The sequence below is a fragment of the Hyla sarda genome, chromosome 4, assembly GCF_029499605.1.
Source record: "Hyla sarda isolate aHylSar1 chromosome 4, aHylSar1.hap1, whole genome shotgun sequence".
In the NCBI taxonomy this organism is placed as follows: domain Eukaryota; kingdom Metazoa; phylum Chordata; class Amphibia; order Anura; family Hylidae; genus Hyla; species Hyla sarda.
Window position 1 is genome coordinate 382,442,204 of NC_079192.1, and position 14,231 is coordinate 382,456,434.

The 14,231-nt window shown below is 49.1% G+C and overlaps 1 protein-coding gene across 8 annotated transcripts in view; it reads left to right on the forward strand.

Annotated features, from left to right (window-relative positions):
* The window catches only part of RNF213 (ring finger protein 213), a 327,147-nt gene that overhangs the window by 99,462 nt on the left and 213,454 nt on the right, over positions 1-14,231 (forward strand). For all 8 annotated transcript variants that reach the window (XM_056516951.1, XM_056516949.1, XM_056516950.1 and 5 more), the window contains one exon: positions 4,238-4,434. In XM_056516951.1, coding sequence (XP_056372926.1) covers positions 4,238-4,434 — 197 coding nt within the window. The remainder of the gene's footprint in view (positions 1-4,237; positions 4,435-14,231) is intronic.

Consider the following 14,231-nt stretch of genomic DNA (forward strand, 5'->3'; position numbering starts at 1 on the left):
TAATCCAAGCGATTTACAAATAATGTGGCTTCCTCAAAGGGCCTCAGCAAACGGCAGGTGTCACGTGTATTAGCTGCCACTGGTTCACATTGAAGTTACACAGGGGAGTACCCGTATCTGCTTGGATCATCAAGAAATCGGTGATGGCTTTTCTTTGTTCGTATAGTCTGTCCAACATATGGAGGGTAGAATTCCAACATGTGGCAATGTCACAAATAAGACTATGTTGTGGGATACCGTTCTGACGCTGGAGCCCAAAGATGGTGTGCTTTGCAGTGTACGAGTGGCTGAAGTTCATGCACAGTTTCCTTCCCATTGTTAGGATGTCTTGCAAATGGGGTGAAGAGTTCAGGAAGTGCTTGACAACGAGATTCAACATGTGCGCCATGCAGGGCAAATGTTTCACACTTCCTTTTCGCAGCGCAGACACAGTGTTCTTCCCGTTGTCGGTCACCATGGTTCCCATTTCAAGTTTTCGTGGAGTAAGCCATACTCCGATTTCTTGACGAATGAATTTTAGCAGTTCCTCCCCTGTGTGACTCCATTTGCCAAGGCAAACCATGTGAAGAACAGCGTGACACCGCCGTGCCCTACACACATGGTACGATGAAGGGCCACTGAGATTTGTACGTGCAGTGGAGGCCGAGGACACAGTGGAGGATGAGGAGGCAGAGTCGCACACTGTCACAGGACCAACTGCCTGAGAGCGAGAGCGTAGAGGAGGATGCGGTGTGACCTGTCCAAGTTGCTGTTGTGGCTGTGCAGGAACCCCATTTACCCAGTGGGCCGTAAAGACATGTATTGTCCCTGCCCGTAGTTACAGCTCCACACGTCGGTGCTGCCGTGCACTAGTGGACATGCCGACAGGCTCAAGGACTGGCCCACCTTCTCTTGTACAAACTTATGCAGGGCTGGTACTGCCTTCTTCGCAAAGAAATGACGGCTTGGGACTTTCCACCTCGGCTCGGCACAAGCCATCAGTTCTCTGAAAGGTGCAGAGTCCACCACTTGAAAAGGGAGGGACTGCAGCACCAGCAACTTAGACAGGAGCACATTCAACTTCTGCGCCGTTGGATGAATGGGCGCATACTGTTGTCTCTTGGACATGGCTTCGCCGATGGGTTGTTGGCGGAATGGCTGACTAAAAGTGGGAGAAGCAGGAGCATCTGGAGCGACAGAAGGAGTTTATGACTCACAGCTCCCTTCGGCTGAGGTGGTGGAGCCTTGGCTGGCTTAAGGAGGGAGTGGCTGGCCACTGGGTGATGCAGCAGGCTGGACCACTACATCGGAGCCACGGTTCTCCCAGACCGCTTTATGGTGGTAAAGCATGTGTTGACGCAGGGCCGTGGTGCCGACATTGGGGCCCTGGCCACGCTTCACCTTCTGCCGACATATCTCGCATGTGCTACGTGAACCTCCTCCGGATGCCTCATGAAAAACTGCCACACTGCCGAGTAGCTGATTTTCCCACCTACAGTCCACACTAATTGACTGCTACTGGCGCCGTCTCCAGGAACCCCTGTTCCACTTCCTCCAGGAAAGTTAGGCTGCCGCGAAAGCAGGTGGTTTTCCCCAGGCACGTTTGACTCCAGAATTTCCACTTCTGCCACCATGCTGACTGCCAACCATGCTACCGCCTTGCTGGCTCAGCTGCTGCCTCAAGGGCAACCTGCAACGCACTTCTCCTGATGATGATGAAGCCCCTTCCGCACCCGGCTCCCAATTGCGATCGGCTTCTTCATCATCAAGAAGTGTCTGCACGTCACTGATGTCCTCCTCAGGTTCCTCAACAGTGTCTGCTTCAGGACCCTGAACCCTGGTAACACCGCCTCCCACGTCACACTCTCCTCATCACTACTTGGCCGCCTAGCGGAGCAAGCGGCGCATGTCTCCTCCCCTTCTTGGCTGGGCAATAGCTGCTGACTGCCCTCTATTAGATCGTCCTCAGTGAATAGTGGAGCTGAACCCACAGCATAACATACTCCTTTAGGGGAGGGAACAGCATAGGACAGAGGCAATGGGAGGACAGGGACTGCTCCCGGGCCATGCCAACTGAGGGTTGTGTCTGAGGAACCCACCGACTGTTGACTGGGGGTGTCAGATGTCACTTGTGATGAAGTGGATGACTGTGTTAACCAATCGACGACAGCAGATGGGTTGCTGGTCGAGACACGACCGCTAGCTGATAACGGGAGCTCAAGCCTCTCGCTGCGACTCCTGCTGCCACTCGCCCCTAGTCTGCTGCAACCTCTGCCTAAAGTATTTAGGCCTCTGCCACTCCTCTGTGCAAGTCCTTGCACTTCTCTGCCTGACATACTTAGTGCGTATATGAGGGTATTACAATACTCTTCACTACTCTTTAATCAGTATTTGTGTAGAACCGCAGCAGGTGATTAGTTTTGGCTGTCCTTTCACAGTATGTAGGCCCTTGACAGATTAATAGGTACAAAATGGTACACTACATAGATGTATGTATGTGGTTTGCACGTATGAGGGGAAAAAATGCACTACAGTACACTTGGATAACGTATTTTCGTAAGACACGAGCCGGTGATTACTTTTGCCTGGACTTACCCAGTATCTAGACTTGTTACAGATTTACAGATACAAAAGAGTAGACTGCTTTGATGTAGGTATGTGGTATGCACTTATGAGGGCAGAAAAATGCGCTACAATGAGCCTAAAAACTCTGTAATTTTTGTAAAACGCCAGCCGGTGAGTACTATTGTTTGGACTTTCACAGTATGTAGGCCCTTGACAGATTAACAGGTACCAAATGATAAACTTATTAGATGTACGTATGTGGTATGCACGTATGAGGGCAACAAAATGCGCAACAATACGCAAAAAAAACTGTATTTTTGTAAAACACCAGCCGGTGATTACTTTTGCCAGGACTTTCCCTGTATCTAGACTTGTTACAGATACAAAATAGTAGACTGCTTTGATGTAGGTCTGTGGTATGCACGTATGAGGGCAGACAAATGCACTACAGTCCGCTGAAAAAATGTATTTTTTGCACCACAGCAGGACACAATAGTGCAGCACCGCAAAAAAAAAAAAACAGGGATTAAACCCTAAATTGCACTCTGTCACAGAGTGTTAAGAATGGTGTGAACTGGTTTTTATACCGTCTACACACTATTATAAGCAGCAGATGATTTCTTGTGGAAAAAAGGCACAGAATTGCGCTGGAAAATCTTTCTTGCCTCCTGTGATAAGGTGGTTCACAAAGTTCAGGCAGCTTGTTGATATGTATGAGGCAACAAAAAGCTATCTGCCCCTCTCTGATAAAAAGCTAAATAAAGTGAATAGGAGGTTTATGGCGTAAAATCCTTCTCAGTCAGAACAAGCAAAGCACTGCACTTCTCTCTGTCCACAATGCTGATGTGACTAGCAGTTGGCAGTGGAACGCTGTGGTATAAGCAATTCAGCGTGTCTGTAACACACACAGACACGCAGTCCGTCCTATCACTGCAGTGTATATGGCATGAAATGAGCATCCACAAGATGGCTGCCGATTATATAGAGCATAGGTCAATGAATGCTGATAGGCTGCAGCTCGCATGTGATTCAGGGTCATCCCGCCTACCTCCCTTCCCGCCCTCCCATATTCCTTACCCATGAAGTGACATGTGGAGCCGCCATTTTAGGTCTCCTGTAGCCTGGAACGCTGTAAAATGGAGCTTAATGAAGCGATTCATTGCGAATCGAATATTTCATGAAATTCGTAACAAATTCGGGTTCGTCAACTTTGGTTCGCTCATCTCTAATTATTGCAACTTGGAGCAGCGCCCGCATACAAGGTTCCTTTTTATGTTGCTTTCTTCTCTAAGTGTCACTGTCAGGTCTGCAATCACCTCACCTCCACCCCTTCTGCTGCCAACACAGAGGAAGCTAATAGAATGGCCCACCAGGAACCTGCTTATGCCTGGTCATGTCACCCCCACCTGGATGTGTCACCCAATGCGGTACACACGCAATTTTATGGTCATGAAAAATTCAACAATGGCATAATGTCCAGTGCCTTCGTGTCTTACTTCCTTATGATCGACAGTAGTGCCCTCCTATGGATCAAATATGGCCAGGCTCACATACTTGATTTATGTGTTTGTGTTTTATGTTTGGTTCTAAAATAGGATAGTAAAACTGTGTTAATGTAATAATTCAATATCATCCCAACATTAAGAAAAAAAAATAACACAATTCTTTTTATTCATTTAATTTAAATTTTTAGAGAGGTAAAGGACTTTGGATTTATGTATGAAGGACAGACTCAGGTATCCAAGGAGAATCTTAACAAGAACATTCCTTACAAGTATTTTGTACAGAGTAATAAACGTGAGGAATGGGAGTTTATTTACTGTGATACTGGAGATAAACAAATTGTCAACCGCTGTCTTTACATTCCATTACAATATGCTTTTAATGGAGGTAAGATTATCATGACGTTATTTTTTCTTTGCTTTCTGAATTCTTACTTTATGTTTTATAATGTTTTGTAATGTTTTATTTTTCTCATAATTGACAAAAATTATTTAAATCGTACCCTTCAGATCCAACCCAAAATTTTTTTTAACCCCTTAAGGACTCAGCGTTTTTCCGTTTTTGCATTTTCATTTTTTCCTCATCACCTTCTAAAAATCATACCGCTTTCAATTTTACACCAATAAAATCCATATAATGGCTTATTTTTTGCGCCACCAATTCTACTTTGCAGTGACATTAGTCATTTTACCAAAAAATCCACGGAGAAACGGGAAAAAAAATCATTGTGCGACAAAATTGAAGAAAAAATGTCATTTTGTAACTTTTGGGGGCTTCCGTTTCTACGCAGTGCATTTTATGGTAAAAATAACACCTTATCTTTATTCTGTAGGTCCATACGATTAAAATGGTACCCTACTTATATAGGTTGGATATTGTCGTACTTCGGAAAAAAATCATCACTACATGCAGGAAAATTTATATGTTAAAAATTCTCATCTCCTAACCCCTATAACTGTTTTATTTTTCCACGTACGGGCGGGAATGAGGGCACATTTTTTGCGCCGTGTTCTGAAGTTTTTATCGTTTTTTTTTGTATTGATCTGACTTTTTAATTGCTTTTGATTCATTTTTTTATTATATAAAAAGTGACCAAAAATACACTATTTTGGACTTTGGAATTTTTTTGCACGCACGCCATTGACCATGCGATTTAATTAACTAAATATTTTTATAGTTCGGACATTTTCGCACGCGGCGATACCACATATGTTTATTTTTATATACACAGGGGGGTGATTCAAACTTAATAGGGAAGGGGTTAAATGACCTTTGTTAGCTTTTTTTTTTCCACTTCTTTTTTGCAGTGTTATATCTCCCATAGGGAGCTATAGCACTGCACACACTGATCTCCTATACTGATTTCTGCAAAGCCATAGCTTTGCAGGGATCAGTCAGATAGGCGGTCAATTGCTCAAGCCTGTAGCTCAGGCTTGGAGCAATCAATCGACGATCGGACGCAACGGAGAGAGGTAAGGAGACCTCCGCCTGCGTCCCAGCTGATTGGAACATTGCGATTTTATCGCGATGTCCCGATCAGCAAGAATGAGCTGCCGGGAACGGTTTACTTTCGCTTTCAGACGCGGCGATCAACTTTGCGCGATCAGTGGCGCTCGCTATTAGCCACGGGTCCCGGCTGTTGTTAGAGGCCGGGCCCAACCCGCTATGATGGGTTCCCACGTTATAGATAGCTCGGGAGCGGACTTATGACGTACCGGTACGTCATGAGTCCTTAAGGGGTTAAATATATCACTCAGTACCTGACCATGTACATCTAATTTTTATGTGTCTAGCACCTTTATTTTTTTATTTATTTTTTATTACACTTTTCATTTATCTCACTAGTCTGAATTCCTCTCAAAGGGAGGGGTGTGGCCTCACTGTGCAGATCTCCCCCCCCCCCCCCCCCCAGTATTCTGTCTGCTCACATCTCCACCAGCATTAGCAAGACTACAACTCCCAGCATGTCCTCACTGTCGGGGCATGCTGGGAGTTGTAGTTTTGCTAATGCTAGCTGAAATGTGAGCATGCAGATGGTTACATCTCCCCTAGCATTAGCAAAAGTACAATTCCCAGCATGTCCACAGTGTCAAGGCATGCTGGGTGTTTTAGTATAGCTAACCCTAGGGGAGGAGATGAGCGGCGGGCAGGCGCATAGCAAGTGGTGGTGGGGGGGGGGGGGCAGAGATGTGAGCGGCGGACAGTGAGATGCAAGCAGAGAGCCAGCGGCGCTGGAGGCTGAAAGTGAGTGGCGGAACGGGCAAAGTTAAAGTAGCCTGTTATTGGCCACAGAGCGACATGTCAGTTATCTCCCCGCGCAGCACAGCACTTCTGTCCCCCGATCCCTGAGAGTGTAGATCGGGGGTACAGAAGTGAAAGTAACCTGTTACCCGGCCGCAGCGCAATGTATCCCCGCTGGGGATACATGTCAGTTATCTCCCCCAAAGAGTAGCGCTTCTGTCCCCCGATCCCCGAGTGTGGAGATCGGGGGTACAGAAGCAGAGAAATATTACCTTCAGAAGCAACTTGTGTGCCCGAGCAAAGACAGGGAAGACAGTGTGCTTCCTCCCGCTGTGCGCTCACAGCTGTCAATCAAGGAAGTGCGTCCATGACGTAGGTGATGACGCATGGACACAGCAGGACTAGTATGTGTCCAAGCAGGCAGGGGGGCAGTTGTTTGACTGGCTTTTTCAGTATGAAATACTGAAAATTTTCTAATGAAAGCAGTTGCAAAACCTATTGGTTTTGCATGCTTTACAACATATGAAAAGTTTTTGTATCTGACAGTGCCCATTTAAAGATGTTTTCCTGGATTTATATAAATATTGTTTCTTGGTCAGCTCCATTGGGGGACACAGAGACCGTGGGTATATCTTGCTGACACTGGGCAACAAAAAGAAAGTCAGCCCCTCCTGGCAGGATATACCCTGCCTACAGACTCTGAGCTAATCAGTTTTAGCTTAGTGTCCGTAGTAGGCAGACACAGGTCTAGAGTTCTCCGGACCTGGTCTTTTCCTTTTTTATTTTTTAGTTCAGGGAAATGTATTTAGGTTTTTTCTCCTTTTTATGTCCTCATTTTTAGGTGGGGGTTCAGGAGCATGGCTCTCACTGTTCCCCCATTTGCGATGAAGAGGCACAGGCATCGAGTTATGCACTGTTAACCCCTTCTTGCCACCGGCCAGTGCCCGGGGTTGTACCTTGGGTCCAGGTCCCCCTTTTTACCTGCTCATCTCACTATCTCAGCCCGGCATGATGCAGGCTTCAAAGGCTGGCTGAAGATTTCACTAGGTAAGTTCATTTTCCGGGACAGGGTGAGTATTTTTGACGCAGTTTCCATTTTCCATGACTTTATTGTGAAATAGACAACGCCGCCTACTGTGGTTCCTCCCTCTGTCAAAATCGACTACTCTACCATTGGCAGATGCTGCCTCCTTTAACCCCTTCATGACCCAGCTAGTTTTGGCCTTCATGACCCAGTCCGTTTTTTCAAATCTGAGGTGTCTCTTTAAGTGGTAATAACTTTGGACTGCTATTACCTGGCTGATTTGTTTTTTTTTTCGAGACATATTGTACTTTATATTAGTGGTAAATATTTGTTGATCCATGAAGCGATTTTTGTGAAAAGCTCTAAAATATTGGGAAAAATTGGAAAAATGTTCATTTCTCTATGTTTGAGAAGCGCAGCGCTTTTTTCAGCTTGAGCGCTTTCAGCGTCGGCTTATTTTTCTCTTTACAGCTGGCTCAGTTGTACTTCATTTCGCTGGCAGGGGCTGCCGGCGCTCTGACCCCGAGCGCACATATCTCCTTCAGCGCCTTATACGCAGCTGCAGCCGCGGCGCTTTTATGAATCGGGCACTTCTGCGGCGGCTCAGTTTTACTCTCTTTTCGCCGGCAGAGGCTGCCGGCGCTCTGGCCGCCCGCTCCGTTCCCCGAGCGCATATACAGTTATATGGGCGCTCGGGACAAGGAGCGGGCACCATGACACTTCTTCCCCGACGCTGTAGCTCCGCCCACTGAGAGGCGCGAAGCAGCGCCCAGTTAGCGCCGTGGGCGCGATTCTCTGTGTTTAGGGGTCAGTTACTTAGTGCTAGGCACGCCCCTCCCTCCCTATTGGCCGGCCTTATTAGTCTAAATGCTGCACAGAGCAGTTTCTCCTCACTGCAGCTGTAAGGGAAACAGATCTGGGTGAGAAAGTGCCTGCCTTCTCCTTTTTAACCCTTTATGTCCGTACCCAGGGCTGTTCATCCCTCTAAACAGAAACCTGGGAATTTAGTGACTTACTATACCTGTAAGTACTGTAATACCTGAGCCTGCTGGCTCTGCATGCTCCTCTGCTCCCCCAGACCCCCTGGTGCCCCCTGATGCCCCTTCGGTCCAGTGGGTTCAGCCACTCCTCCTGCCTGGGTTTCTTCCCTGACCCAGTGTATGGCTGACTTGTCCCAATTTCCCGTTCAGTGGCTGAGGCCTTCCACGAACTAGCCGCTTTGAAGGGGTCATCCCGGTACAGGACCTCTGAGAGGGCCCGCTCTTTGTCCCCTCGTACCTCACGCTCTCACAAGCATGCTAGGGGTGCCTCGTCTGACCCTTCCATTGAGTCTTCGGATAGACGTGGGCGTTCCCCTCGCGGGTCCCGCCCCTCCCTATCTTCTGGGCACAAACGTTGCTCCTCTAGAGGACGTTCTCAGAGTCGCCGCTCTGCCACGCCAGAGCCGCGTACCGGTCTGGATCGCCCTCTACAGATTGCCTCTACTCATTCACATGCCCCTGGTGAACTAGTGGACGAGGCTTCCGAACCGGCATCTGACACAGAGGACTGCTCGGAATCAATTTCTATGGTGATCTCATTATTGGTGACAGCCATAAGAGACACCTTTCCCTTGGAGGACCCAGGATCTTCGGATGTCTATCCAGAAGTATCCTTTCATCGTACTAAGCCAGCACCTAAAAGGTTCAGCTCTCTCGCTGACTTTGATGACATTCTGGAATCCGCATGGAAACATCCAGACGAGAGATTCCCGGGATTCAAGACCATTCAAGAGCGTGACCCATTTGACAAGGACCTTGTCGCTAAGGTGGATTCCCCTCCCTCTGTGGATCCACCAATCTCCCGGATCTCTAGGGTGACTACACTGCCTCGGGCAGATGCCGCTGCCGTCATGGATCCCGCGGACAAAAAGGTAGAATCTTAAGCGAAGTTCGCTTCTGAAGCAGCTGGCTCTTCTCTTCTTCCCATCTTCGCCTCGACATGGGTGTTCAAGGCCCTGTCGAAGTGGTGCCAAAAGCTCTATCAGGATATTTTAGCAGGACCCCCCCCACCCTCAGAGGATCTATCTGCTCTGGCTCTCCAATGCGCTAAAGCTGGGGACTTTCTGTGTGCAGCTTCCATGCAGTCAGCCCGCTGTTCTGTCTTTGCCATGGGTCACCTAGCGGCCCTCCACCGCTCTATGTGGCTTAAAGCTTGGAATACGGATGCCGCTTCCTAAGGTCTCTCATTGAGCTTCCCCTTACAGGCGGCCGTCTTTTTGGCAAATGCCTTGATGAGATTCTCTCTGAGGCAATGGGAGGTAGGAGTTCCTTGTTACCTCACACTAAGGCTCGCCCTACTCCCCAAAGGAAGTCCTTTTCCTTTTGGTCCTTCGGACCTCTGGCCCCAGTAATGGGTCCGGGCAGGCGCCCTCGCGGGACGAGAAGGCTGCCTCGTTCCGGGCACGCCTTCTTGGAAGTCCGCCCAAACCGGACAACCGCAACCCCACTTCTGCATGAACTGAGGCCCCCACCCGCGGTTTCTTTTCGGGAGGGAGGTAGTCTCTTGTTTTTTCCGAGACATCTGGACCTCACACATTCAGGACCCTTGGGTCAGGGACGTGGTGTCCAATGGTTACCGGATCGAATTCTCCTCCCTTCTTTCGATCCCGGGCCCCCCGTCTCCTCTTCTGGCGAAGCAATTTCGGGTGGCTCCCCAGTCTCTGCTTCTCCAGGGGGTTATTGTTCCCGCCCCTCCGGGGGAACGTTTTTGGGGTTTCTATTAAAATCTTTTTGTGGTCCCCAAGAAGTACGGTTCTGTGCGACCAATCCTAGACCTCTAGCGTCTCAACCGTCTCCTTCTCATCCGCCACTTCCGAATGGAATCTCTCCGCTCGGTGGTGGCATCCCTGGAACAAGGGGAGTTCCTTCATCGGTGGACATCAGGGATGCCTACCTCCATGTGCCAATATTTCCGGCCCATCATCGGTACCTCTGCTTGTGGTTCCGGATGGGCATTTTCAATTCGTAGCCCTCCCCTTTGGTCTAGCCGGCTCCTCGGGTCTTTACAGATCCTTGCGCCAGTGATGGGCTTGTTACGGTCGAGGGGTATCTCAGTGATTCCCTATCTGGACGACCTTCTCATCAAGGCTCCAACCAGAGCCCAGACTCTGGAGAATCTGAACGTCACTCTCCGCACCCTGATTCTCTCGGGGGATGGTCAACCGGGACGAGTCAGTCCTCCGTCCTACCCAGTCTCTAACCGTTCTGGAATTTCGATTCGTCCGGCCTCTGCCCGAATTTGTCTTCCGCCGGACAAAGGCCTGGCGCTCCGGGCGGGGGTCCGCTCCCTTCGGACCCAGGTATCAGTCTCCATTCGCACTTGTATGGAAGTCCTGGGTCAGATGGTGGCAACTATGGAGGCCGTACCCTTTGCCGTTTTCTTACCGCTCCCGTCAACTGGCGATTCTCTCTCGATGGCATAGGTCGCCTCTGTCACTCGATCGTCGGATTGTTCTCTCTCTCAAGGTCTGTCAGTCTCTGCTCTGGTGGCTTCGCTCCTTTCTTCCCCTTCACTGGCAGGTTGTTACAGCGGATGCCAGTCTGTCGGGCTGGGGCGGCGTGTTCAGGAATTGGACGGTTCAGGGACTCTGGTCTCCTCCGGAGACCCTTCTTCCGATTAACATATTGGAATTACGGGTGATTCTTCTTGTCTTCTTTGTCTTCTTCATTGGGAGTCACGTCTTCAGTCCTGTCCTGTCCGCGTTCAGTCGGACAACGCCACGGCCGCGGCGTACATAAATTGATAGGGTGGCACTCGCAGCTCGGCAGCCTTGGCCGAGGTGACCAAGATTCTCACCTGGGCGGAGAACAAGGTTCCGGCCTTTTCGGCAATTCACATGCCAGGAGTGCTCAACTGAGTAGCGGACTTCCTCAGTCGGTCCTCGCCCGCCCTGGCAAGTGGTCTCTTAATCCGGAGGTCTTCACGCAGCTGCGGCCTCTAGGGCATTTCGAACGTGGATCTCTTCGCATTTCGGCACAATCGGAAAGTTCTTCTGTTTGTGTCCAAGTCCGGGACCCTCAGGCTTTGGCCATGAACGCCCTAGGGATTCCTTGGGCGGGGTTCGCCCTACCTTATCTGTACCCTCCTCTTCCCCTCCTTTCCAGGGTGCTGAGGAAGCTCGAGGTAGAGGACGTCTCCGCCATTCTGGTAACTCCAGATGGGCCCCTAAGGTCGTGGTATGCCGACGTAGTCAAGCTCCTGTCGACAGGGCTGTATGAGGACTAATTTTATGCGCCGTGATCTGAAGTTTTTATCGGTACCATTTTTGTTTTCACTTTTTATTCATTTTTTAATGGTATAAAAAGTGACCAAAAATACGCTTTTTTGGATTTTGGAATTTTTTTTACGTGTACGCCATTGACCGTGCGGTTTAATTAACGATATATTTTTATAGTTTGGACATTTACGCGATACCACATATGTTTATTTTTATTTTCACTGTTTGATTTTTTTTATGGGAAAAGGGGGGTGATTCAAACTTTTATTAGGGAATCGGTTAAATGACCTTTATTAACACTTTTTTTTGCAGTGTTATAGGTCCCATAGGGACCTATAACACTGCACAGACTGATCTCTCATGCTGATCACTGGCGTGTATTAACATGCCTGTGATCAGTGTTATCCGCGCTTGACTGCTTCTGCCGGGATCTCAGGCACGGAGCAGTCATTCGTCGATTGTCCTGTAAGCTGTTCGGGACGCCGCGATTTCACCGCGGCGGTCCCGAACAGCCCGACTGAGCAGCCGGGTTACTTTCACTTTCACTTCAGACGCGGCAGTCTCCTTTGATCGCCGAGTCTGAAGGGTTAATACAGGGCATCACCGCGATCGGTGATGTCCTTTATTAGCCGTGGTTCCCGGCAGTTGATAGCCCCCGGGACCGTACCGATATGCCGCGGGGACACCGCGTGACCCCGCGGCATATTGCAGGAGCCGGCGGAGGACGTACATATACGTCCTTTGGCGTTAAGGGAGGATTATCAAGGATGTCCTTGCTGCCTGGGAATTGCAATCTAACCTGAATGAACTAATACAGTTGGTATCCCGGATTGATATCTGTTTCTCTGAGCAACTTAAAGAACTATGCCAAGAAAGGGAGTCTGCATGACCTCTGCGCTTTCCACCTGTTTTCCAGCAACCACCGCAACCTTCTATGTTGCCTCCCGCAGTGGAGGCTATGCAGGTGGATCGGTCTCGCCTGACCCTGCAGGACAGAACTCGCCGACAAAATGAGAATCTATGCCTATACTGCACCAGTGCAGATCACTTCCTCAACCATTGTCCTCTGCATCCACAGTCACAAGGAAACACCCGCACCTAGGGCTTGTGGGAGAGGCCCCCCTAGGTGTGAATACCACGTCTCCATGCTTAAATTTGACGGTTCAGCTTTTTTTTACCCTCCAAAGAGATCATCTCCGTTCTTGCCTTTCTGGACTCTGGCTCAGTGGGAAACTTTACTGATGCCTCCCTAGTGCATAGGTATAATCTGCCTGTGTTCTGCCTGTTAAAGCCTCTGTACTTCTCTACGGTCGATGGAGAGAAACTGGACTGCACCATGCTATATTGCACAGAACCGTTGTCGATGCAGGTCGGACTCTTTCAAAAGGAGAACTTGTCCTTCTATGTACTATCTCATTGTACTTCTCCTCTCTTGCTTGGCCTACCTTGGTTGCAGCTCCATAACCCACAGCTGGATTGGAAAACTGGAGAAGTTCTTTGCTGGGGTTCGCAGTGCAACAACCACTGTATTCATATAAGTTTGTCTAAGTTGGAACCTTTTATCTTCTTGTCCTCTGCCCGGGTTGCCTTCATTCCTCCGGGACTTTGCTGATGTCTTCAGTGTAAAGCAAGCTGAAGTTTTGCCTCCACATCATGGGAAGGAGGTCTTGGGAGCCACAGGACAACATTCTGGACCAGGACCTTCTCAGGAAATTCCTGAACCGCAAAAGGAGAGGGAGACCAAAAGGGCGGGTACTGTTAAGCATCGCGCTCCAGACGCACACGCTGGCATCGAGTGCTGCTTTGTCCCTGCTGTCGGCGGGGCTGGGACTCGTATCGTGTATCTCATGCGAGTCCCAGCCCATCACTTACCATGCTCCTCTATCTCCTCCGCTTCTGCTTCTCAGCTCCGGCGTGCGTGTCCCTGTCTCCTAGGGCGCACATGCGCCGAAGCTCTGAAATTTAACGGGCCAGTGCGCCCATAATTATGTTACACGCCTGACACTTGTCTATAAGTTCCTGCACCTCCCCCTCTTCCCTGCCGGAACTTCAGTGCCACTAGCCTGAGATTAAGCGTTCCATTTTGCCTGTTTGCCTTATCTGTGTATCCAGACCTTCCCGCTACGTTATTTGACTTCGGTCTTTTGCCGCCTACCCTGACCTACTGCTACGTCTGACTACGCTACTGCCTTATCCTTCGGTACCTCGCCTTGCCCAGCTACTTGTGTGGTTGACCTGGGTGTCGCCTGCCGCAGCAAGCCCTTCCTGCCTTGCGGCAGACACTGGTGAAGACCAGCGGCACCTTAGACTCCACTCCCCGATACGGTCATCAGCCACACAGGTTAGACGATCCACATCCAGCTCTGTAACAATAAGTACTGAAAGGATTAAGATTTTTTAATAGAAGTAATTTACAAATCTGTTAAACTTTCTGGAGCCAGTTGATGTATAAAAAAATATTCTTTTACTTTTACTTCACGACATTAGAAGGCTTATATTAAAGGGGTGTGGAAATTTTATAAAAAACTACTTGTCCACGGGACTAAAATGGAGCAAAATCTACTTGTCCCTCATGACGATCCACTTGTCCGGGCCAATTTTCGCTTTTACGCTCTGATTTTTTACACCTCGCCCTATAATAGCCATAACCACCTACTATAA